This window comes from Melospiza melodia, chromosome Z (genome assembly GCF_035770615.1).
Source record: "Melospiza melodia melodia isolate bMelMel2 chromosome Z, bMelMel2.pri, whole genome shotgun sequence".
In the NCBI taxonomy this organism is placed as follows: domain Eukaryota; kingdom Metazoa; phylum Chordata; class Aves; order Passeriformes; family Passerellidae; genus Melospiza; species Melospiza melodia.
This window is the reverse complement of record NC_086226.1, coordinates 34,593,859-34,619,634: the sequence shown is the minus strand read 5'-3', so window position 1 is coordinate 34,619,634 and position 25,776 is coordinate 34,593,859. Positions and strand designations below refer to the sequence as shown.

The 25,776-nt window shown below is 38.2% G+C and overlaps 1 protein-coding gene across 2 annotated transcripts in view; it reads right to left on the bottom strand.

Moving 5' to 3' along the window:
* ZSWIM6 (zinc finger SWIM-type containing 6) overlaps positions 1-25,776 on the bottom strand; it is a 107,379-nt gene that overhangs the window by 42,716 nt on the left and 38,887 nt on the right. For both annotated transcript variants that reach the window (XM_063179636.1, XM_063179637.1), the window contains exon 2: positions 3,919-4,275. In XM_063179636.1, the coding sequence (XP_063035706.1) occupies positions 3,919-4,275 (357 nt within the window). The remainder of the gene's footprint in view (positions 1-3,918; positions 4,276-25,776) is intronic.

Below are 25,776 nucleotides of genomic sequence, written 5' to 3'. Positions count from 1 at the left end.
AAACAAGGTGCCTGTCCCTTCTGAAGATGAATATACTTCAGTTGCTTCCTCCCATACCCTCCCTCTTAAACTTGAGTTCACCTGTATGTGGATCTGTCCTAGCAAGTGACTTTTACTCTGAGTTGAAGAATCAGAGAAAGGCAGAAATTCTGGAGAAATCCATATATTTCCTCCAAGAGCAGAGATTGCAACAGCAGCAGTAAACACTCAGGAAAAGAAAGAGTACAGCTCAAAAGTTAAAAATTAAGTAGGTTTGCCAGGCTGCCCTTATACTAGAACCATCAGAGCGTTTTTCACTATGCACATAATAAAAAAACAATGCTAATACAAGACTAATATAAAAAAAAAGACCTTCCCCTCTCCTTCCACCCATCCCACAGTTACTTTGCTATTTCCACTCAAATTCTCATGAGCAAAGTATGGCCTTTCAATCAATTTACTGAAGCGAGAGTTTCATACCTATGAAAAGGCAGATCAAAGATGACAAATCCAGTTGACAATCTATTGTCATCCTGACTGCTCTCTTCCTAGAATACACATTCTCTCCTACCAAAGGTATAAAAATTAAAAGGGAGGAAAAAAAGCCTCAGCTAAGCAAGACCCAAAGCTATATCCAGCTTCCTGTGAGAGCATACCCAAACCAAAATCCAACGTGAAGCCAGCAGTTCTGTAGTACAAACACCAGGGAGGGTATCAGTTTTAATGCATGCAGTTGTCTTCAGTATGGATTACACACACAAAACTCCAGTTGAGATCACCAGGAACATGAACAGCTGCAACAGTGTCACATGAAAAAATCAAAACACTTCTCAAAATCAAGAGGTGCTTTTGTGCTCTAAAAATATGAAGAGTGCTCTTACAATCACCACCAAGAGAAAATAGCATGGCAAATACAGAAAAATATTCCCACTAAATCACTTGTCTGTCCTGAAGAAGTTAGCGACTAGCCAACATATTCTTCTGATTTTAACAGCATCCTCTTATTTCTCCCTGAAGTGAGGCTCAGTCATGAAGCAAGAAAGCATACTGCATCACTTGTGTCCACCAAGAAACTCAAAGGGGTTGGTTATTATAAACCTGTGTCAATATAAGTTACTTTGCTAATTCCCCCAGTTATCTCCTGAAAAGTGGCCAAAGACAGTCACTGAATGCTGCATAACACAGCATTCAGGTGAAACATTATCCAATTAGCTTTTTGTTTAAAGCAGAGAACTGATGTTGTTTCATCTAATCATCTCTCTCATGAGCCAGCTCATAAGGAAGACAACTGTGGTCAAAGCTCTTCCAAGTCCCAGACCCTTCAAACATACAATTATAAATACTATTCAAGAACTGGCTTTTCTAGCATATCACTGAAAATATATGTAAATTAGAGGTACTACAGTGTTCACAGAGGGGAAAAAATAAAAGAATGGAAGTCTTACACAGAACAACATTGAAATTAAACTACCTCTAGGCAACATTGAAAGTAATTTCCCCATAAAACTCCAGATTCAGAATTTCTCTTAATCAAAGATGTTTCAGGTTTTTCTGTGCCAGGTCTCCTCTACTTTCAATAAACAAGTTTTTCCAAGTATTTCTTCTCACTTATCTATGCCTTCAAGTAGAATTTAATACAACTTCTCTTCAAACACCAGTTCAGTGACGTCAGACTGTTCAAAGCAAGACAAGTCTTCAAAACAGTTTTGTGCTACAAACTCAACATCTGCAGCAGAGGAGGTATGATAGAGTAAATGGTGATCTTACATCCATCATGCTATGATATTAGAATGAGAAACATTTTATTGGTTATTTTTCATTGAGGTTTTTTGTCAGGTGTCTTATTTTAATCTAAGGAATTTGATTAAAGATCAGAAGAACAGAATTATGGTATGAATCCCAGAAGAACACTTCTCTACACAAAAACTCATTTTTTCCTTATAAGAACTATGTAATTTTTTAGTATTGTGAACACAAAATAATTCAGACCATGGTTTTATGTGTGTCTGAGAGAAAAGCAGGAAACTATATAAAGTCTTTTATAACCCAGTCTCCTTTGGTAATAGCAGTTCATTTTCTTATGCTTCCTGGATTTTCTACTTTGGCTCTTGGCATTTTAGTAGAAAATAGTCAATAAAGACATGCTGCAATCTCACCTACTAGGAAGACAGCAACAAACAGAAGAAACATTTCAGTTTTTTGGATCATTTTAAACTAATTTGCTCAAATTCTTTTTGAAATATCATAACTGATTATCAGCTCAGAATAGGAAATAAAAAAAACTAATTGCTATTGTCAATTATAGAAATCTCAAATCTTTCTCCAAAACTACTTAATATAATAATGAGCAATGAGACAGTCTGACAGTAAATAGTTGGCAAAGACTAACATGCCTATGATTAGTCTAATTTACAGACTTCACATTTATCAAGCCTGTAACAGCTTGTCATTTCTCTTACATTAGCCTTAGTACAGCTAATACAGACATTTATAACTCCTGTCCTTTGTGCCCCATCCCTGCCTTCCCCTTTTCTAATCACCCTTGACTGAATCTTCTGTGCCACTCCCGTACCCTAATTCTTCCTTACCCATTAACTCACAAATGTTCGGGTTGTTAACATCTCTCATATGACACATGCTTTCAGCTCACAACATCTGAGCATGTTCCTCTACTGCTTAATATCCTGCCTCTCCTTTAGTGGCACTTCCTTTCCACTGTCACCATTACACCCAACAACTACAGCAACTGCCTTGCCTCTGGCCACTTCTCCATCGCCCCCAGTGCCAAAAAAGACCACTGCTCCTGAAATCCACTTTCTCACAGCACCACCTGTCTGTGCCTGTTAGGGTCACAGAAGCACAAGCAGAAAGTTTAAGCTGCAGATAAATCCTCTTATTAAAACGACTGGGTTTTTTCTGCCTACACTATAACATACACATGGTTTTCTTTATCCTAATATTAAGCATCTTGATCCTGTTTGTATTGCAATCTCTTTGAGTAATGGTCACGCCTCAAATATTTAACACAAGAGCTGTTCCTGTCAATGAAAAAAAATAAAGAAAAGAAGATATTTTTAGGTATTAGGTAATTTACTCTTTCCCCCTAAGTTGCCCTTATACTTACAGCCCTGGCCACCCGAGAGGATGTTTCTATCAGGTGCCCTTACAGGAACACAGGACTCCAATAAAACTAGCTGGGTCACCTCAAACCCACAGCTACCTACTCTCAGTTCAGCAGGGTCCACAAAAAAGCCATGTCAGAAGCCTCAAGTCAAACTCAGCACACTTTAACAAAAACAAGTTGTCCACAGCAAAGAATAGCCATTAAAATCATGTGTAGCAGAGAGAGCAGGAAAGATCAAGATCTTAGCTATGCTGTAACTGCTGCAGCACCAACAGGAAAAAGCACTGAAATGCAGTTTTTATGTTTCTTCTGACACCATATATAAACCAAATCCCAAAACTTATTAGAACTATATTTAATGAATGAAATAACTGTAACATCTACTTGCTTTTATGTTTTGTTGTTAGAACAAAATTCCACAATCAAAGTGTCAGAAAACTAGTACAAAGAACAAAATAACAAGACACCACTGGTAAGCTGGTAAAAAGAGTTCCTTTAAGCAATATGGCCATACAAAGAACACCACTACTCAGTTTTCACTAGCTGGAAAACACAAGCATGAAGCAGGTTATTCACTTATTAACTGAACTGCAGAAAACGTCAAGCTCATTGCTTGTGAGTTCTTTTCTCTATTCCAAAGAGCACCATTTTCTAAATATCTCAAAATGAAGGTTCAGTAGAAGAATCCTCTTTAGTAGACACCAGAATAATTCAGCACGGAAGACCACTAGGCAGGTCACGCTCCTGAATGTACAAAAAAAAGCTCAAAACCTATGAGGAAATGAAACAAAAGGAAGGACAAGTATCAAACTCACCATGGACTTGATTGATTTCTGAATTCTGAGAAAGGATTTCATCTGCTAATTTTTGAGCAGTTGGCAAAACTTCTGTGTGGTGTACTGTGATCAAATACTGCACAAATTTTTGTAGTTGGTCTCTGTTCATTTGAAAGAGTGTCTCTGAAATGGGAAGATGCAGTTTGACCTGATCTGGCTTGCGGATCCGGTATAAAGAGAGCGCCACAACATGGGCACAGTAAAATATGTCCTTGTTTCCACAGCTACAGGTCACTGAGGTAATCTTGCAACGATCAAAGCTGATAGCTACATTGCAAACAGTTTCTGGCTCCGATTGCATTGCAGGCTCTGTTACTGTGCCACTCAAGTGGAAACCTGTACGGGAGGGGAAAAAGAAAACTTAATGATACGTGTAAAATACTATATCTCATTATCAAGGAAGTTTTCTAAATGAAAAATTATACATCTCAAAGAACTTTCTTCAATTACAAATATGATTAATCCTTTTTTCCATACATACCTCTTTCATCTCAAATAAATCAAAAGGGGAATAAGAAGTTAGTTTATATGCCCTCTGCCATACCCACAACATTCACAGAAGCTTGACACCAAGAGAACTATTTATTTGGTAAATGACAGCTGCAGAAGCAGACCAACATCCCATCAAAACCAACATAAAACTACTCAGTAAATTGGCAGCAATTTTCCAACACCCACCCCCCTCCCCAGGGAGCCTGCAGCACGTACCAGCAAATTTAAGCTTTCTCTCAATAAGTGAGAAGGAAGTAGTGCACTCTAGTGGCATGAACTCAGGTTCTAGCTCAACTCCAGCTGACTCACTGACAAGTCACATATCCTCCTTGCTTTCGCTTCTCCCTCCACTGAGCTCATGTTAATGCTCACCATCACCCAAGTGATCCAGCAGAATGGCTATGTTTGTGCAGCATTTCAAACACGGAAACTGCTGCAGTTACCAATACGCAGCAAGCCAGACTTGTAATCCTCAATGAGACACATAAGCACTGTTCCAGATGTATATGCAGTGTGCACTCTGGTCCTGTTTTTCCATCAGCATACTAAAGCACAAGGCAAAAGAGCTAGGTCTGTGTGTATTGTAAGAAGACACAGTATATCCTAAGCAAGATGCTTCCTTCAGCAAATGCACCACACATCAGCGCAGCACAAGATCTCAAATGCTGAAGATTCAACCTAAACCCACCTGTCTGTCCAACATCAAGGCCCAGGCTTGGCTCTCAACGCTTTACCACTGAATACCAGAATAAGGGGGTTTCTTTTTGATTTTACGTAAGCACAATATTGATTTCAGCTCAAGCATTAATTCAGAGACACAGACACAGGGCAATGAAACTGAATTTCATATGCTGCACCAGCACTAGATTTGGGAAATCCATACGCAATCTGAGATAGATACATGTAAGGTGTTATATAACAAATACTTACAAAAGAAACAATATGAACCCACACTCCCCCAATGTGAAAAAATTGATCTCATATTCCTGAAACACCAAAGAAATGTACTGCAGGAAGCATTATCACATGAAAATTAGACATGGGGGGAGAGGGGGAAGCAATATATACATAGCTCTAATCCAAAATGCGCTGTCCCAAACCAGTTTTAAAAAACTCTATCTCTTACAGGCAACAAAAAGGAAAACCCTTTATTTTTTCCATTTGTTTATACTGTATGTTTCAGAGCAGGTTATGCAGTTAGCAGCACTGCAGTACTCTCATACTCTACCCTGAAGACAGTCATACGCATACACTAGCATTGACTTTGCAATGGGATGTTTCCCAGGTAGTTAGGAGTCGAGGCTGAAGTGCAGAGAGAAGAAAGGCAGTGGATGAACAAGACCAGGATCAAGCAGTATTCTTGCTCCCACTCACCCCTTGTTAAGAGAAAGGGAGTGGAAGTGCCCCTCACATCATGAGCTCCTTCCTCTGTCTTTCCTTTTGTTTTTTAAGTAGTCACAGTGTTTCTTTAAGTGCCTACTCTCAAAAGAAAGCCTTTGTAAAAGTTTAACCAGCTCTATCTATTTCTGGTTCATTCTCAGTAAGTGGAAGTTGGATTGATGGTCCCAAAGAAACTGCATGCGAGATAATTTTAATTCCACTTTCTTGTGCAGCATACATAAAAAAACCACCTATAATCCATGAACTGAGGAAACTTCTAACACTTGAACACAGAAAGAGCCTGACCCTACTCCTTCCTACTCTTTGTAAATATCTGGACTTCTATTAAATACAGTAGAAAAATGTCCAATGAAAGCTTTTCTCTTAAACTGATGCAAAATAATAAAAAACCAGCTACTCTAACAACATTACCAATTTCAATTCATCAGTATATTGTTCAAGCATTCAAAAAAGCTAAAACCCTCTTGGAAACATGAAGGTCTCCAGAAATATTCAGAGTTAAGAGCAGGCCCGCCCTTAAATACCTGCACTGCTTAGATACAAACACAGGTCATGGGTCCCTCTCCACTGGGGCTTTTGATTAAGAATTCATGTCACAAGCATCAAAATTTACAAACACAGACACTGGTCTAAACAATGACAGTGCTAATACAGTCACCTTACTTAACCTACCCTTCTTAACTTACTGGGAGTTTAAACAAATTAAACACCTGCTGCTCTTGCAGGCTAAAGACGTAGAAGCTCTGTATTAACTATCGCACTAAGATAAGTATCCTAATTATGAAACACTGTTCTGCTCCTCTTTATCTGTTTGTATTTTTAAAGAAATTGTTGTTAATACATATGACCTTTAAAAAGTTTTAACCATGTCAGAAAAACCAATTCAGGAAATTTCAGCTCAGAAGCAGTGGTAAGGCTGTTGTAATTTAACCTACCAGAAATCAAACGACACTTTTACCACTGATCCTCAACATTGCAGAGTACTGAACACATAGCTTTAATTCTTTTTAGCCTAATCATCTAATATTCTCCTACTAAAGTATGGAAGGCTGGAACAAGTAAAAAGTTGATGCACTGTGCTTTGCTAGGAAGTGTACACCAGCAGTAACTTACAGCCTGTCAAGAAGCAAGATGTTACGTGCTCCTGGAAAAAGACAAAAGGATTTACCTATGTGGGGACTTGGAGAAAATGACATTTCACTAACAGGTCCAAAGGAGCAGAAAAGGTCTCCAGCAAAAAATTGCAAGCCCTCACTCTGAACAAGTACTTTCCTTCAAAGGAAAATTTCTTTTACCCAAAGTTACAGAACCTTTGCTAGAAATATTTATTCATTCCAAACAACTCCAGGAACAATTATATTTCACTTTTTAGTTAGAGAGCTCATTCATTATTAGTTAAAGACAACAAAAGTGTTGCAGGCAGAAAAGTGTATTCACTACAGAAGCTATTTACAGAACAGTCACGTTTCACCTTTTCCTTTAGCGGCGGTAGTTTGAAACATTTTATTGTTCTCAAAACAGCTTGTGATCAGTAACTCAAGCTCAGCTAACATGTCCAATGCACAGAGACTTTGCACTCTGTGAAAATGTGTTTAGAAAAGCAGCTGAAGCACTACATATAAACTAAAGTTGCTTCTGTTGGACACTCACTTCAAAGACACCTCAGTGCTATTTAATAGCTAATAAAATAGCATTCTCAGCTGTCATACTTTTGGAAGGGAACGGTGCCAAAGTACCATTACGAAGAAAGCATTTAAAAGTCTGTGATTTTTATAAAGCAACTTTTGTCAAAATCTGCTAGACAGCATTCTGTTGACCAAAAATATTCTGGGACTTTAAAGCCACCTGAAAATTGGAAATTCACACTATTACAATGTAGTACTTGCCAGCACAAGGATATATGCCTGTCATAACAAAAACACCCACCACTTGAGAGTAAAACAAAAGCAAGTTCAAACTATAACACACTAAGGAGTATGAAAAAACGGTGTCATGTGAGGAAGCAGCAGCAGGTAGGCTTTTGGTTACTCAAGCCAGAAGCAAAGTTTGAAATACTGAATCTCACTACCTCATAGGATAAGTAACAAAATTACTGCACCAAATAAACATCATTAATGACATCTCATGAGCTTAATTCATCTCTAATGTCAGTGTTAAAAAGCATCATGCTTAATAGGCCCAAGTCCAAAGAGACATTTTGAAAACATATAGACTGAAATGAACAAGAACTATCAGAAGTAGCCATGTAAAATGCTGGGGGTGGTGTGGTCTATGTCTCTGTGCATGCTCAGTCAATAATTCCAGTGGCTAAAAAAACAAACAAACAAAAAAAAACCCAAACAAAACAAACCCAAAAAGTAAGTTTGTACTTGCAAATCAGGGATTTAATTGAAACACATGCATAGATCACCACTGGGTATTTAACTTTAACAGAAAATATAAAAATACCAGAAAGGGGTTAGAGTAATACCCCAAAGCTTAAAAATGGTTCTCTTGATTAGCTTTCTGTCATGTAGCTTTTGACAACATTGTCCATGCCTCATCCACTATGTACACATTCTCCTGAAATCAGGAAGTATACTACCAGCTATATGTGGAAATTAATGTTCTCCTTAACATTGATTCACTGACTCTTTTCCCAAGTATACATACTGCCTGCAGATCAGGAACACACAAGAGCTGTTCTACTTTCACAGAAGAGGCCACCAGATTAAGTTACTGAGAAAAAAACAGAAGAACTACGTTTTCTGTTCTGGGATCTGGGTAATTCAGTGCACAAGACCTATACAGGCACCTCCTCTGCACATAACTTTACATTGGTTATCAGAATTGTACTCTCAGTCTTTAACAATCTTTAAAATAATTTGCAGACCTACCAGCTCACATTTATCCAGACTGCTATATTACTTGGCAAACACATAATCACTGTGTAAAATGTAAACACCTCTGTTTCATCTTGCCTACCCAATGGCAATAGACAGAAATGCTTCTAGAAAGTAGCTTCCAACCCTGCCCATCAGTTACCTTTTCATCCTTATATCAGTGGTTTCATTTTTTCCCCAAGACAAGAATAACTCTAAACAATATTCAGCTTATTCAAATTTTGTCTTTTTAGAAGTGTTTTTCCCTTTGCAATGGTAAAGTAGCATCCTACATTCAATTCAGCCTCAACATTGGAACCTACATTCTGACTCTAAGAACAGATCAACAATGCACTTTGAAATTATTACAAAATCAAAACTTTGCATGCCACCTTAGCCTGAAGCTAATTTTAACAACCTTTTCATAAAATAGAGAAAATATGGTTTTAAATGAAAAATATTCACCCACCATACCTTGAAACATGCCAATACAAAGATATTAAGGAGTTAGAAAAGAAATTATGAACAATACACAAGATGTTTACTGTTTCTGATCAATGCATAGGGTATGGACAAACTTACATTTTGACATCACCCATAATAAAACTGGCATTACCTCTGCACCCAAACACTAACAGAGGATCTGTCCCAACTAACCACTTGGATTCCACAACTCCCTTTCATAAAGATAATAATCAGGGCTTGGCATTTCACTACTTTTGCAAGCAAGACAATGGGAATAGCGTTAAGTCCATGCACACAGGACACCGACAACCTGAAGGTTCACTAGCACTGGCACACTTCCAAAAACATGCACAGTGCAACAGAAGCAGCCATAGTAACTTGAACAAGATTTATTTGTCCCAGCACTGAGTTCAACAGTTTTATTTTAAAACACCAATCTTCTACGTCTCCCAGCCCAAACCTCAAAGTCTGACAAATGGTCAACTAATTATGTCTGTTAGACAAAGGCCTCTACTAATCCTCCAAGCCAACTTTGGTCCTATCTCTGCTACTCAAAAGCAGACACATATCACTGCAGCCCAAGCAGGAGTCCTGGATGACTGTGTATAAATCCATCCAAATTACTCTTCCTTAAAAGAAGGAAAGGCTGTGCAAACAGCAAGTAACACAGGAAAATGCCTTCCACTACCCAACACCTATATCAGATCTGGATTGGTTTAAGACAGATGCAGACTGCCACAGCTCACGCTGTCTGGAACAAAACATGTACCAAATGAACATGGCCTGAAGGGCCTCTCAAGGTCTCACTGCTATCCCTGTGGTTAAACAACTTGCAACCCACCCCACAGGAACACCACACAAACCAAGGAATGGCATTCTCATCAGCACTGCTCACACAGCCTCATATCACATCTCTGCAAAACCTGAAAGTTGTCTTCACTTCACCTCATTTTATACAGATATAGTCAAGCCTATTTGAGGTGTTTGTAAGCATTAAGCTTTGTAGACAAAGGGAAACAGCAAAGCCTTGGTAAATGAAAGGGATGTATTTAGAATGGTGCTTTCTAGTCAGCAGCAACAGAGCTTTCCTCTAGCACAGTGATGCTCGACTGTGATCTAGGATGCTGTGGCAAATGACATTTATGGCTCACAAAGCAGAAGCAGAGATGAAGCAGACAAGTCTTCTCTGTTAAAGGCCAAACACAGTGCCAAGAATCACTAAACTGTCAGTGCTGATAGTCTTGTCAAGTCACAAGGCTAGCAATCCATGGCTGCAGGTCACCCTCTCTCAGGTATACAAATCGAGCAGTTTCATTGGTTTGTTGTTTGTTTTTCATTTTGGTTTTGTTTTCCAGTTTTGCCATGTTGTTTTATTTTCCAAGGCCATCAGTTTGAAAGCAACTATGCTACGAGTTTAACAGCTCCTCCCTTAGTACCACATAACCTGAGAGCACAAAAAAATCTCAGTGTGAGGCTGGAAACCCCAAAGCTGATGGACAGCTAAGTACAGTTTACTGTAAGAAAACAACAGATAGGAGATTTATTTTTACACATGACATTTTTTCAAATAATATAACACACAAAGATCGTGTGACAGCAATTTACAACAAGAATGTGAAGAAATCATACTCTTTGTAGAAGGTGGGCAAATCAGCATTTTGTAATTTAGAACACAAGAAATACTATAATCCCCAACTTTTGAGGGAGACTTAATAGCCTAGCTGAGGTGAGAGGAACTGAATGGATCTGTCATACAGCAGCTTTTTACAGCAAAACAGAAATCACAGTCATCAAAACTACTCTGATTCTGAATAAAAACTGGAAATAAATTTAAATTAAGGCAAGAGTAACAAAAGGGTAATAAACACTCAAGAAAGCTGCAAGAAGTGCGAGCTTTTAACGTGCCATGATCACCTACCCAATGTACCCTTACCTGTAATGTAAGGTTACATTACCTAATGTAACCTTAACCGTTTATAGATAAATTTTAATAGAATATGAATGTACACCAACATCACACTCAAGTTTACATTTATCCATAACGAGGGCTAGAAACAAGAGGTTAGGAGGGACCACTAATCTACATTTGAACTCTGATAAACAAACCTTCACTCTGCTCTCAAACTTCACAGGCCTGTGTTTATGGCAAAGGGAAACGCTTGAGACAGGAGAATGCGCTGACAGTCTACAGGGAGCTGCACGCTGAGAATACACTGAGAGTGCCTAAGAACAAGGACTGACTACAACCACTCCTCACAGGATCAGTGCACAGGTACTTGTTACTAGCTTCCGAGGAGGAATTCACTCCTGCTGTGATGGGGAGAAGCTGACATCTTTCCTTCAATCACCAGGAAGCAGAGTTTCCTCTCACAGCCCAAGGTATCCACTGCACAAGATGACACCATTTCAGCTTTTATTACAACTTTGGATTTTAATCATGCATGCAGAGAAAAACTATTATTACTTGCTAGGGCACAAGTAAAATATCACATATGAGAAAGTGACTGCAAATAACTAAGAGCAACAAAACTGAGCAGACTAAACCTCTCATTAAAATATCCTTAAAGCCTAACAAGAAGTAGGCTGCTCCTGCATTCAAAAAGGTAAATATTCAGAGACTTTCAGTTATTTTGAACAACTCCCTTGCCTGTCAAATAGACAGAATGTGATTGGTTTTTAAAGTTACTATTTACTGCTTTACTGCTAACAGCAGAAGTTTTTGGTATTGTATGTCAACAGTTAAGGTTTATCTTCAACTACAAATCGCCTGTCCCCACCAAAAGAAAATAAAGAGAAATTGCCTGAGACTGAAGAAAGCCTTCAGCAAGACCTACTCATTTAAAAGGAGGAGAAAGAGGACAAAGTATAACAACTTTTTCTTTTTTTTTTTTTTAATTCCCCTCTGCCCTATCCATATTCTTTATGGCTGCTATCACGTGTTCTTTGCTTATGTTACACAGGTTATCTCAGCTTCATTTTATTGCCCAAAGTTTGTGTCCATCCTAATTAGCAAAGCATTAGCAATAGCTGTCTACATGTTTTTCAAGGACAAACTGAATTTGACTAACATAGGCCACAACATCAAAAACCTCAACAGAAGATTTAGGAAAGCAATTTGGAAAAACTGAAACTTGCATCCTGTTTGACTCATTGCTTAATCATCAGGAAAAACTGGGGTTTTTCTTACCTGGTAATGACTTAATCAAATTTGTATTTGTTAATTGGAAGTAGATAAAATCCTAAAAAGGAAGATGACAGAAATCACTGATATAAACTTTGAAAGAAATTTTTGAAATACTAGAAAATTACTCCTTCATGGAAAGAGTGTGTCTGGATTTCCACAGCCATATTTATAGTTCGAAAAACCCAGCCCAGGATGTCTGAAACACAGACAGTAAAAGGTACTTAGGTTGTTTCAACAACAGAAAACATTTAAGTGATTGAGTAATTTAAGACTGCACTCATTTCAAATCTAGGCTATGAAAAAGCACAAGCCAATGTAATTTTGAATCTAAACTGACCTTCCATCAGGAAATGTTGTAATTTGCCTAAAAGAGGAAACTACCACTCCCATTTCCACTACTAACTGTGGAATAAATAATTTTCTTTTGTTTAAAAAGGGGAGGGGGGGGAAAAAAGAGCTCAGTGATGCACTTCTGCCAAATGAAAAATGGCACTAAAAGTCACAGAATGTAAGAGAAACCCTTTCTTTATGGCCATTATTCTGTTTTTGTAATTGTATACAAAATATTCACAATAACAAACATTCACAATGATTTATTCTTTATTTTTCTTAACAAATGCTGATGATCACTGCAGGAGTCAGGTTGTTCACTGAACTGCTATTTTATCAATAATCAAAGCAGAGGAGAAAACAAAAAAATAGGCTTTTAAGTGTGAAAACAACAGTCACTAAGTAGGGCTTTTAGAAGGGCTCAATTCATTTTGGACTATAAATTTTACAAGAGAAAGGTATTCAGTAACTTTATCTGGTCACCAGAGCCATTACAAAGGATTCCAGCAAAAATAATGAAGTACAAGAGAGTACTTCCTGAAAAAGCAAGAGAGAAAAAGCCATGAAAACCATAGTGTTGAAAGAGTTCCAGAACTGAAGTCTAGAAATCCAGCAATATCACAAGTGAGTCACCCTTCCATGGCTGAAGCCAATACTGGTGAGAGCATTTTTTTTTTTTAGCTCTTGAGGGCCAACTGCAGTAGAGTCACAAATGAGGACTGGAATCCAAAAAATACCTCTGTGATAACAACAAAAGTGTTTTAAGGAAAAGGTCAGAAAAGGTCACTTGTATTACAAACCAGAACATCCTTGATAACACTGGCTTACAGCCTAAGCCCACACAAGTTGACATCCTGTATGAAATCAGGTTCTTGTCGTTCACACTTTTTCCATACTGTTGCTAAGTCAGATCCTAATCCATTTCCCTCAACTGAATCCATTTCAATCATTGTTCAATAAAATCAAATCAATATACAGTAGCCATAGCAAGTGCACCCCATTGCCAAAGCTGAGTGGCAGGTCTTGCCATGGCAGTATTCCTCCATACTGACACACACCACCTCTCTCAGACATAGGATGAAGAATGATAGGTTTCCTGTACGAAAAACAGATTTCCAAAGGCAGCAAAAATTTTGAGTGTATGTTGCTGACATATCTGGTCATATTGATAAAATGGAAATGTGTGCTACCTCAAAGGAAGCGAAAAAAGTATGTTTCCAAGCCAGAATTGCTTAGCATTTTTGATTTCTGGGAGCTGTGTGCACAGCAAGGACTTGGAACAAGCAAGGGTAGGTGTGTGCAGACAGGAAAGCCCTACGTACATTTTAAGCAAACATGAGCACATTCAGAGCACATGGCTGCTCCTCAAACAACACAAGACTAGTATGCAATTTTCTTTAAGATGAAGATGAGAAAACTACCCAATCCTCTAAAGCCACACACTACTTCTCCTTGAATTAGCAAGGCATACCTTTCTTCTTTTCAAAAGCCAAGAAGTTTTTTGGCAATATTTAACTCTAACCTGCAGCCCTTGGAAGTTTAAAAAGTTGCACTTATTTTGACTGTTAATCAAAGGTTCTAGATAGTAAATCAGCATCTAACATGCATGCTATTCAAGCCTCCAGTAACATGCACAGTGTTAAACAATAAAAGACAACATAAAACCTTCATTTTTCTAATTCATGCCCCACAGTCACAAAATCATAAAACTTTCTAGACATCAACAATGTGATAGTGAAAAGTCTGGAAAAGAAGGGGGATGAAGAACAAAAACCAGAACTGAACAAGATAGCAAAGCTTCCATGATAAAGTAAAGAAAGCAACCTAAGAAAGAAGAACAAATTTATACAGCAAAATACAATTTAATTTGTCATTTATTAAGCAAGTTATTGGAATTCTTCACATTTTATTTCAGCCTAAAGAGCAGGTTTTAATAGTACATAAAATATCAGATTGACAAAAAACCAAAAAAGCATGTCTGGTAACATACAATATTTCTAACTTTCACTGACAAGCCAAGAAACATCTTAGGACAACCTTTCAACAGAGAAAAATGAAAAAATTACACCACCACTATAACTTATTTCACTTTTATAGTGCCATTCAGGAAGACATAAAAATAAACTGACAGAAAGGATGGCAAGTGTCTCTACCAGTAAGCCAAGTAACAAGCTGCTTTCATGAGACTTCTACAGTTTCTTGGTGTTAATTTTTCCCTGGGTCTCAGCTTCTGATAACCTATCTAGGCTACAAGTATTTGTGATAAGCTGCCAGGTGGTGTACTTGTGGAGGTGTGGTTAATGCCTTATTTTGTTAGCTTTGGTTGCCTACTAAAGTAGTGAAGAGCTAGACTTCCTGACGAACATGATACCCAAACCACAAGACTAAGAATACTGCTGAATGATTTGGTGACTCAATGTTGTGTGTGGATTCTACTTATCTCAAACCAGACAGTGCTCTTGTAGGGATACTAAATATCCTTTTACATGCAAGTCTCACGCCTACAGGGCCACCTTTTGCAATGATGAAAGGCTCTCTGTCTATGCTCTTAACTTTTAACATAACCTACCTAAATATAATTGGGAGGGGGAAAAAAAGGGAAGATCACTCCAAGTTCTTGAAGAAGATCATGTCTATTTGGACTGTGAAACACATCCAAGTAATGACAGAGACTGTCAGAAAAGCTGAACAGGAATCTGGCCTCTAGCATCAGTTGTTTTCTGGGTATCATATTATTACTAAATTCCAGCTTAAACTAAAGTAAGACTAAATTCAGTGAGGCACTGGATTATTAAACAACACCACTGTCACCTAAAGTTGTATTGTCACAGTCCATTTAAATAGATTACTTACAAATTAGTTTTCAGTGTTGCTCAATATACTTGGATTGAGAGACTTACTATTATTTGCAGTAGTTCTGCATCACAATAAGAGACAAAAACAGAGTAGTTAAATTCAATATCTGGCCTCTCTTACAGTGACAAAAAACCATAACACGAAAACTCAGTTTAAGAGTATCAGTATCTCAGTTTTAGCAAAACAAACTCAAATACTTCAAAAGTCAGGGCCCTTAAATAAAAGCAGATAGATTTATTTTCTTCATACTTGAAATCATTCAAGAGAAATTTGAAGTATCTAGAAAGAATGTTCTCATCCTATCCCCTGCAACAACATTCCCATCCCTTTCTGCAAATGTCCCCTGCTTTCTCTGAGCAGAGTAATTTGAAGGAACACAACTGGATACTGTGTCAGATTGTCTGGATTTTAAAATTACAATGATGCCCAAAACAAGTTCATCCATACCCTCTTCAGACAAACAGGAAAGATAAGAAGTGTTTAACGAGCACTATGCTTCCAGAAAGTCAGTTATGATTTAGCTTATTTCATTTGCTGAGAAATGGTTAAAATAAATCATTCACTATACCATGACAGACTATGTAGCAGGGATTACTGTTTTCTACATCTGGCTTTTCCAGTTTACTTAGTCAAACTGGAGGCTTCCCTCTCTGATAAGGAGTGAGACCGGTATCAGGAGCTACAAGCATTATCAGCAACTTCCTTAGAAATCTGTCTTTTCTCTCGTCATCTGAATCTCTAGGTAAAAATGTGCCATATGCCCTATATGGCATCTCCTCCCTTTTTAAATTCTCCAAGCAAGTCTTCAAGGCTAAATTTAAGATTCACAGACCTAGTTCAGTCCTAACAAGCAATGTGGATATTCTGAGGTTAAATGGGGTCAGTTTCCTACCCTAAATATTTAAACATTAGACTGACTGTTTTTTAAAATACTTGGAGAAGTTGTAACAATGTCACCAATGAACCTGGAATACCCAGTTTGTTTGCCTCTGCTTACTCAGCAAGAAAATCCTGTTTCTCAGAAAGAAAACTCCTAGTTCTCACTTCCCACAAGACAAAGCCCATGAGCTGCGCAAGTGCTAGCGGAATCTTTCAATCTGTGACCAACATTAATCAGATCAAAAAGCACACTCATATGCTTTGAAAGAGGGATGAGGGAATTCATTGCTCACCTTTTCAGTGTCAATTCTCCTGTACGTGTTTGCTTAATTTTAATTGATCTGCTGGTTGCACACATGGAAAAGAAGCAAAAGAAAAGCAGACATCTTCCATCCCTGATGAGGCACCTAAACCAATCACCATCTCACCCCTGCAATAGGTACTTCACACGCCCACTTGTTCCTCTGCCAAAACAATTCCTCAATCTGAAGACAAACCGCTGAGCATCTGTGCTGGTTTTGGCACAGTTAATTTTCCTAAGAGAACTGGGCTAGCATGGGCTATTATTTCAGATTTGCACTGCAAACAGTGTCGGTAACACAGGGATGTTTTAGCTGTTGCTGAGCAGTGCTCACACAGGGTCAAGGCCTTTTCTGCTCCTCACCGCACTCCACCAGCGAGGAGGCTGAGGGGCACAAGGAGCTGTGAAAGGACACAGCCAGGACAGCTGACCCCCACTGAGTACAGGGATAACCCATCCCATATGACATGATGCTCAGTATATAAAGAGATAGGAAGAAGAAAGGAGGAGCCATTTGGAATGATGGTGCTTGTCTGACCAAGACACAGTTATATGTGATTTAGTCCTGCTTTCCTGGAGGTAGGTGAACATGTGCCTGCCTATGGGAAGGGGTGAATGAACTCTTTCTTTTGCTTTGCTTGTGTGTTTGGTTTTTACTTTACCTAAACTGTCCGCACGTCAATTCACAAGTTTTCTCACTTCCACTGTCTTGATTCTCTCCCCTATCCCACAGGGAGCAATTGAGCTGGTGGCTGTGGCTCTGTGGGGCTTAGTTGCCAGCTAAGGCTAAATCATGACAGCATCCCTCTTTATGAATTTACCCCCAAGAGCTCAGAAATGTTGCACCATTAAAAGCACATCTCAGCACATCCTGCTGGTTAGGGCTGCTGGAACACTCTACCCCTCCCCAATTCCCTCTGGTCTCTCATGCACTATCGAGCTGAAATTAGCTATTCATTACATGTGAAGGAGTCTCACATAGAGCAGCACCCTGCTGCTAAAAACTGCTATTTTACATGCCAATTCTGCACTACAGCATCTGCTACCTTACTAATATGTATATTTAATGCCACTGCACAATGTGCAGAATTATATGCTGTTCACTGCCTGTTTGTTCAGATATTACATGCTCATAAGAAGCACTACTCCATTTGAAAAACACTGTATTTTTTTTATTTGGTTTTCTCCCTGGTGTTCCTTGTAACAGCCGCAAACAAGAAGCTTGTGCACTACTCTAGACCAAAACCCCCATGACTTGGTTGAGACAATCTTCTGGCCTGTACTACTAATATAATTTAGTTTATTTCCTGGGTCTCACTCCAGGCTATAGTTTTACATTGTTCCAATAAGAAGGAAACTGGAAAGGGAATCATATCTTGACAACTGGTCAGATATGTATTCACACTACTCCACTGGGAATATGAATACTCAGAGCAGCGGCCTTTGCAACAGATTTTGTTCTTTCTACTGAAAGACACTCAAAGAAGAAACATTAAGTTCCATCACACGCAGTTACTAATAATTTTGTTTACAGAGCAAAAGGAAAAATAATTTTGTTTACTACCTCAGAGGAAAAAAAAAATAAAAATCAAAGTTTTAAACTAGAGGGTTTAGGAGTCAAGTGTGGGACCAACATGTCAGGTGTATCATGTCCCACAGGAAAAACTTCAGTATGCTCCTAGGCTGCAGTATGCTCATCTTAAGCAAATCTCATCAATCCTCCCCTACAACTAATTCAGGGAAAAGTGATTACGAATACAGCTATTCCAGGTGGCAAAATGATTGTCCATCTAGTATAGAAGGCAGTAGCATTACCATGTATGGTTGCCAGCTCAGATTTCAACTTGAATTACATACCTCCAAAGCAATCAAAGTATAGGAAATGAATGTACTCTGCATAACTGAAGTGATGCCCTCTGGGAAATACTACTTTAAATCTGATTTTGAGGAAGCGATAACCTGCTCTCTGTTGCAAAGCAAACATTAATTCAAAGCAAAGGAGATTACATTATTCTGAACTCAAGCTCAACTAGGCATTTAGAGTTATGCAGGTAGACATTTGCTCCAGAATTTGTCAGACCATTTTGAAGTTGGAAGGATTTGGGAGCTGTAACAACACTTAAGTGTACCCAGAGGATACTTATAGGAATAAAATTCTAACCAGTCCATTCTCCTTGTTATAAGCTACAAATAAATCTATAGATGAGGAAGGAGTAGCAGAGACAGTCCTTACTGGCCAAGCACAGCCTCAGTCTAGTTATTTCCTTTCTGCTAGGAGCATTCAATTGTCAATTAGCCTATTATTCTGACATGAAAGGTGTCCCAAGGCGTTCCCAACTCTCCTTTCTTTACAAAGCAGACGAGCTTCATTCCTATAAGGACAAAAAGGACTCCAATGGACTGGGCCTTTCTACTCCCCCAATACGTGCAAAAGCTACTCTGATGTGCAACTCAAACTCTGCCCCGAGAATTCTGTAGAACCCCGATGATTGAGAGCACAAAGGTATCAGGAGGCTAACACAGGTTGGTTCCTGCAATGCACTGCTGATGGGAATAAGGATGGCAGAGAAGACTGCACCTGGAAGGAACTCCAGAAGTAAAGAACCAACATCTGCTCCTTACACACATATGCACACACGCAGCATTTGTATGCAAACAGAACAAAGGGAAAAGTCTCAGTTAATCGTCTACATTTTGGGCTTACTTCAGACATTACACAAAGTAATAACAGTATTTTCATTCTGTGCGCTGCTACTGGAATATACAAAGTTTCTCCTTCTAAAGCAGTAAGCTATTCAAAGAACCCAACAATACCTCACAAGATGAGGCAATGGTTCTCCTATTGATGAGGAAGGACCACCATCACACCTTGACATTTATAAAGCACATGAGGGTGAGCAGAGTCAGTTTCTCAAGTTATGCCAGATTCAGAAAAAACCAAAAAATCTATTTCTTCTACCACATGCATATTTAACAAAGACATCCCCAGTGCAGTACCCACGAAGAGAAACAATTTGAATACCAAAATAATGAAGCAGAACCAAGACACTCCTAAAACAGACTAATATGTATATATTTTTAATTAATCTACACAGAATTCATACAGCAGAAAATGAATTTGATTTTTTTTGCATGGGAAATTTACTATGATTTTCAAATACCCCTGCCAGTGATAAAACTGGCTAGAAAAAGAATTTTCTTTTTAAGAGTAAGCATGTCACCATCTGAACATTTTGTTTTGAGAGGTCAATGCAAATTATAAACCTTCTAGACCATGAAAAACAAGACAGCTAAAGAAGCCACCTTTTAAATTTCTGGAAATATGCTGAACAAAAAAAAATAACTTGTCCATAGGAAGTAACTTTCATTCATAGGATCTATGACTGTAATGAAATGGTGGTTAACTAAGTAAAGGAATTAATACTTTTTAAATGCTCTACAATCTGACCAGGCTGAAAGAAATACTACTATACTATATACCACTTGTAGTTATTCTTTCAGAGATCATATTGAAATCAGCAGTACATTGACCTGAAAACAAACTACTTAAACAATTTCTTTCCCTAGTGTGATTACTTTAAGCACGTAAAAAAGCCTAATAAAGAGAGAACATTATCTTGAATTCAGAGCGCCTGACTAAAGCTGTCCAGTAAGAAAACATCTTTCTTGAAACATCTTTCCTTCTTACTGTATTTTAAGGGTAAAGAAGAAAAAGAAAATTAGTACAATATCACTAAGTATCTGTGCCTTCAATGACATTATGAAGTTTGTTTTGCTCTATTCCTCAGAACTCAAAAGGCTTTGCTGGAAGGAAGGCTCTCATTCCAACGTTTTTGGATGCTGCACACCACTAGTCACTACCACTTCAAAGGGCAGAGAAAAACCTTCTAACACACCAGAGGCAGTTTGCTAATGTTTGCAGCAACAGATGATTATTTCTACTCATAATCCACAAAAAACATCTGCAGAAGGTGGGGTGGCCAGAGTGATATATTTCTTCCTCTAACATGGATTGCACAGCATCCCATTGAGAAATGATGGTGAGAAGGCTCGACAGCAGAGTGGGCTAAGCCACAGCCAGGCTGACAGCTATACTGAAGAAATGCCTGTGCCCCTAGGCCCACATGCATCGGGCTGCAGCTGCCAAAACACTACTTCCTACTGCATTCTGACAAACAGAAGTCTGTATGGAAACAGTCTGCAGGGCAGACTGGCCCAGCTCAGATGAAGGACATCTAGCACAGCAGAAGATGAACTAGCTAACAAAGAGAGGGAAAGAACCCACACTGCCACTCATGGAGGAGAGAGCAGCACAACCTGTGAGTAATGTCAGCCCCAAAGAAGAGCAGTGCTTGAGGAACAGGCAGTCTAGACAGGATGGGGGCGGGGAGTATGCAGCTTGCTTGCTCCAACTGTTCCACAATGCCGACTTTTCCCTTATCAAAAGCAGGGGAAGGGAGGGGAAAGAGACAGGCAGCCTTGCAGGAAGACCTATTCCACTTTTAAAAAAGACAGAAAGAAGTCTGCCACCATTTATTTGTGCTACTTATTTCATGTCTTAGAAAAGGTGATCTGCTACTTAATAACTCAATAATTGCATTTTTCCATACATAGGTCACCAAGAACTGAATCCAATTCATTATCTCCCAGTAAGTCTGACGGTGTCTAAATTGATGCCAAGAACCTTCCAGTCTATAACTTACTTTCAGAAAGCAGACAGAACCACTAAGATGACTGCTTTAATGCATCATAGAAAACAGTTACCCAACAGATTAAAAATACAAAAAGACCAGCAAGCTACGCTAAGGATCTATGATCTGCCTATCATCTTCTCTCAAGAGCAGGTCTTCAGTCATACAGCAGCTAGACAAACGTACCAAGTCTCAACTTTTCAATCAGGAAAATGCAACAGAGTAAGGGCAAGGAATGGATATATTGAATAATTTAAGTTTTCACAAATCCAGAAATTATTTGAACCACAGTATTTAACTGTGCTTAAAATATGCATAACTAGGTTTGAAATAGTTATACTGATTTAGAGCACAAGCACATTTGTTTAAGTATAAGTAAACACAGTCTGACAGCAGTTTGGATCACCTATCAGAATGAATCAAGTACAAGTTTAATAAGCATTATTTGTATTCTACATAATAGTCTATGTGCTCTTTCAAGCCACTACAATGATAACACATTTAAAAGTCTTTCACGGTGTGCTAAATCTACGGCACCTAGGAAAGCACAGCATATTCCAGTTAGATGCTTCCCAAACCACATCACTCGACTTTTTAAATATTACTGCCATCTGGCCACTAGGCTTTGTTTACCCAAACAGTAGCAGTGCACACATTTCTACAGCAGCTGTAATAAAAAAAAGAAAAATAAGTAATGCCATTTGGTACTTCACATTAAAAAATTGAAAAGTCTAAAATTATTTTATCAAGCCAGTTACCATTGTACTCAGAAAAATTAAATATAGGTAGCTTTGTGTTTAGCTGTATTTTCCATTTCAGTGCTTTAATGTTCTTCACCAACTCATCTGCCACTGGCACTCTCACAGTCCAAAAGTAACAGTGACTGAAGAACATGTGAAGAGCAAGTAAGAAAAATACATCTTGAATTTTCTGCAATTCCAGTCTGGATAAGTACCAGTGCTACAGAAATACAATGTGAAAATGTATTTTCACATAGTAGTACCTCTGGTCATTCTTAGGGTACACAGCAAATCACAGACCCTTCTCAAAGAGAACCCAAAACCACACTGAAGGCACAGATTTATTCCAGGGGCTCTTCCCAGTGTCCAGGCCATAGTAAACAAAACAAATATTTAAATTATGACTAATCTGAAGCAATGCTCAATGAAAGCTGGGGAAGTCTGGGAACAGTGGGAATATTTAAATTGGAAAAGAGCCTGTGGGGTTTTTTTAATTATAGTACATTATATTAATCAGGCCTGGAAGCCACAAACCCAAGGTTCTTTGTGACTGAGTTGTCAAGGTTGCGCAATAAACACTCAAGGTGAAGAAGCATTTTCAGCACTTTACTTTGAGGATATCTTATAGGTGTATGGCAGATCTTTAAAAAAAGGCTGTGGCCTCAGAGAGTAGATAAACTTTGGCTGGATAAAAGCCAATGATAGTATAATTACAGTAAGGTGTTTTTCCAAGTTCTGTTGTGCTGAAAACATCATCTAACACTCCATCGACATTCTTATTCACTTCAGTACCTAAAAAACTAAATATAATGGAATCTAGCAGTTGCTTTAAGCAGTTGCTTTAAGTATGTATAACTCAAAGTTAAACAGTTGCACCAATTTAAAGCAAAAATACACAGGTTTGTGTGCAAGAAAATACTGTCTGACAGCAACCTGGATCAGCAGCAAACTTTATAAGCTATAGGATAATTAAGAAGAATTGTTCATACTTATATCAATAAGCTCAGTTATGTGGTTTTGTCCTAAATGTTCCACTATGCACTCTGTATGGTTTCATACACGCATACACATTCCCTGTGGCAGTAACAGCTTGTTCCTACATCTGAACGAACACAGCACAGATTATCAAGCGCTTTACAGCCCAGAAGAGCTCTGCAGGCTGATCTTGCTGAGACTTTAGTAGAAGAGTCTTCGTTTTCCTCCAGAGAGCAGTATTTCTTGACTGACAAACTGTTTACATGTTGATGTCTTGAAAAAAAACAGTCTTTTTGGAAGCAATAGCTAGGCTTTTTTTCTCCTCTCTCTCAAATCACAGGCACTAAGGTTACCTGAGAAGTGACACGGTCCAATCTGACTCAAACAAGTACAGCACCTGGACAACTTTTAGCCTGATCTGACTTCAGTACTTTATAAAAGATTTCAGGCCGTAAGTACAGACTTTTCTTGCTAGGGATCAAACCAAAAGGATCTATGAACCACAAGCAACCAAAAAAAACTCAGTATCACATGGTAAGATCACACAATATGCATGGAAAACAGTGAATCCATCAAAGTTAAATATCTCTGCGAATGGATCCCCAAGTGTCAGGAAAGTTATCATTAGGGATTGTACACGAACCATCTAGTAACCTAAAGAGTGAAAGCAAGAAGGTAAGTATTCTCATCTTATACACAACAGCTTTCAGAAGGTCATAAAAAATGAAGGAACCACATTAACTTTCCTCATACTTTCACAACAAGCTTTTTATCCCTAAGATAAAATAACACAAAATATTCAAGCAACCAAATATTAATGAATAGTACCAATGTGATCGGGAGATGTTATGATACTGCTCACATGGTTGAGTATTTGAAAATGACAGGTGCTGCATTCTCACATCTGTCTGTGACTCTTACAGCAGGCTTGTGCTGTACATAAACAAGGCCAATACAGGTAATACAGCAGAACATGCCAAGTAAACCTCTGAACAGATAAGTAATGGGAAAAAATAGTGAACAATTAAAGGACATATTTCAATTTCTGAAGTCAGAACAAATTCAATATTAGATATACCTTTTTTTGTTGCTGATCACAGTTAGAAAAGGCAAAAAATATGGATAAACAAAAAGAGACAAGGTAAAAGAATTCCAACACCAGACTATTACTCTAACTCTACTTATGTCCTACAGAAAAAGCTTGTAATGTGATGCTTGCTTCAGAAACATGTCACTCTTCCAAGAGATTACTTTCAATTGTTACAAACACAGCTGGCAGAGAAAACTGCTATTAAAGTACCAACTTCCATTTATTTTCTTTTTGGATAGAGGTAGAAAAGAAAATATTATCTTGTACAAAGACATCTATTCTTCTAATATTGCCTTAGATCTTCCATCTTGACCTTTTCTGTATTTATCTGGTAAAACTGATAATGACAGATTGTCATTGATGCACCAAGTGTTTTTCCTGTTCGTACAGTATACACTTAATCACAGTTCCAGTCTCAATGAAATCCCTCGAAGTTAAGAAACTTTTATATTTAGTTTTTAAATCTGACCTCCAAGGTGTATATAGCAATCCAAACAGTTAAATGAAAGGTTTCTAGAAATGGCTGTTGTTTTATTTCTCTTCTCCTCCCCCTTTCTTCCTCACTCCTTAGTTCTGAAACACGAAGAAATCCCGTTTCAATTCTTTCCTCAGCTTCTGACACACATCTAACTGCTTTTGCAGTGCTAAGTAATACCAGCTGGGGTAGCTGTGGATGAAAGCGTTAGTCACTTGCCCCGGGTTTCAGGAGGTGAAACCCATAGGCAAATTTGCACGTGCAGTCTAGATTCCCTTACTATCTCTCCAACAACACATACACATCTAAATTCAAATTTAGCAAACAACAAAGTTTAATTTAATGTAATTGAGAAGAGAGAGGTAGAATTGTTTATAAATTCTCCCTAAGAAGCAGCGGGAGCAGCGGGTTGTATTAGAACAAAGCAGCTTATGTCTATAATTTCTTTGTTTGGGCAGGTTAAAAAGGTCATTTATGCCTCAAAGCATCAAATTAACATTTGAGGACATGAATTTTAAAAATGGCTATTCTCTTCTCCTCTCTAAATTGATAATGACTTTTTCTTTAACATGGGAAGAAGTAAAGGGAAAATGGGAAATACACGGCCAAAGGAGAAAGAGCCTTCTCCTCAGGCAAATTAGGCATTGACTTTACACCCACATCAGTACATGACTATGCCTTACTTACACCTAAGAAATTAAGCAGAGAGTGTCTAATAAAACTAATTTTTAATTACTAAATAATTCTTGGCATATGATATACAACTTTCTCCTTCCTGTCCACAGAGACAAGCTCCGATACTAACAATGTGAAATCCCCACCAACAAAAGCAGCTTTCAAGCATGCTTTGCATTGACACAATACTGCTCATCTTGCTACTCCTGATTTTAATAAACTACATCATAACTCATAACACAAACACAAGTATTTATATAATAAGTGCTAGGGGTTTAAAAAGAAATAAACAAATCCTATGAGCTTTTAAACTGGGGAACTGGAAGTATTTGGGACCAGGTTCTCAAAAACTAGGCTTTCCACCTCTGAAAGGACCTGTGGTTTCCACCAACTCTTCAGAATTTGCATTTACTAAACTATGA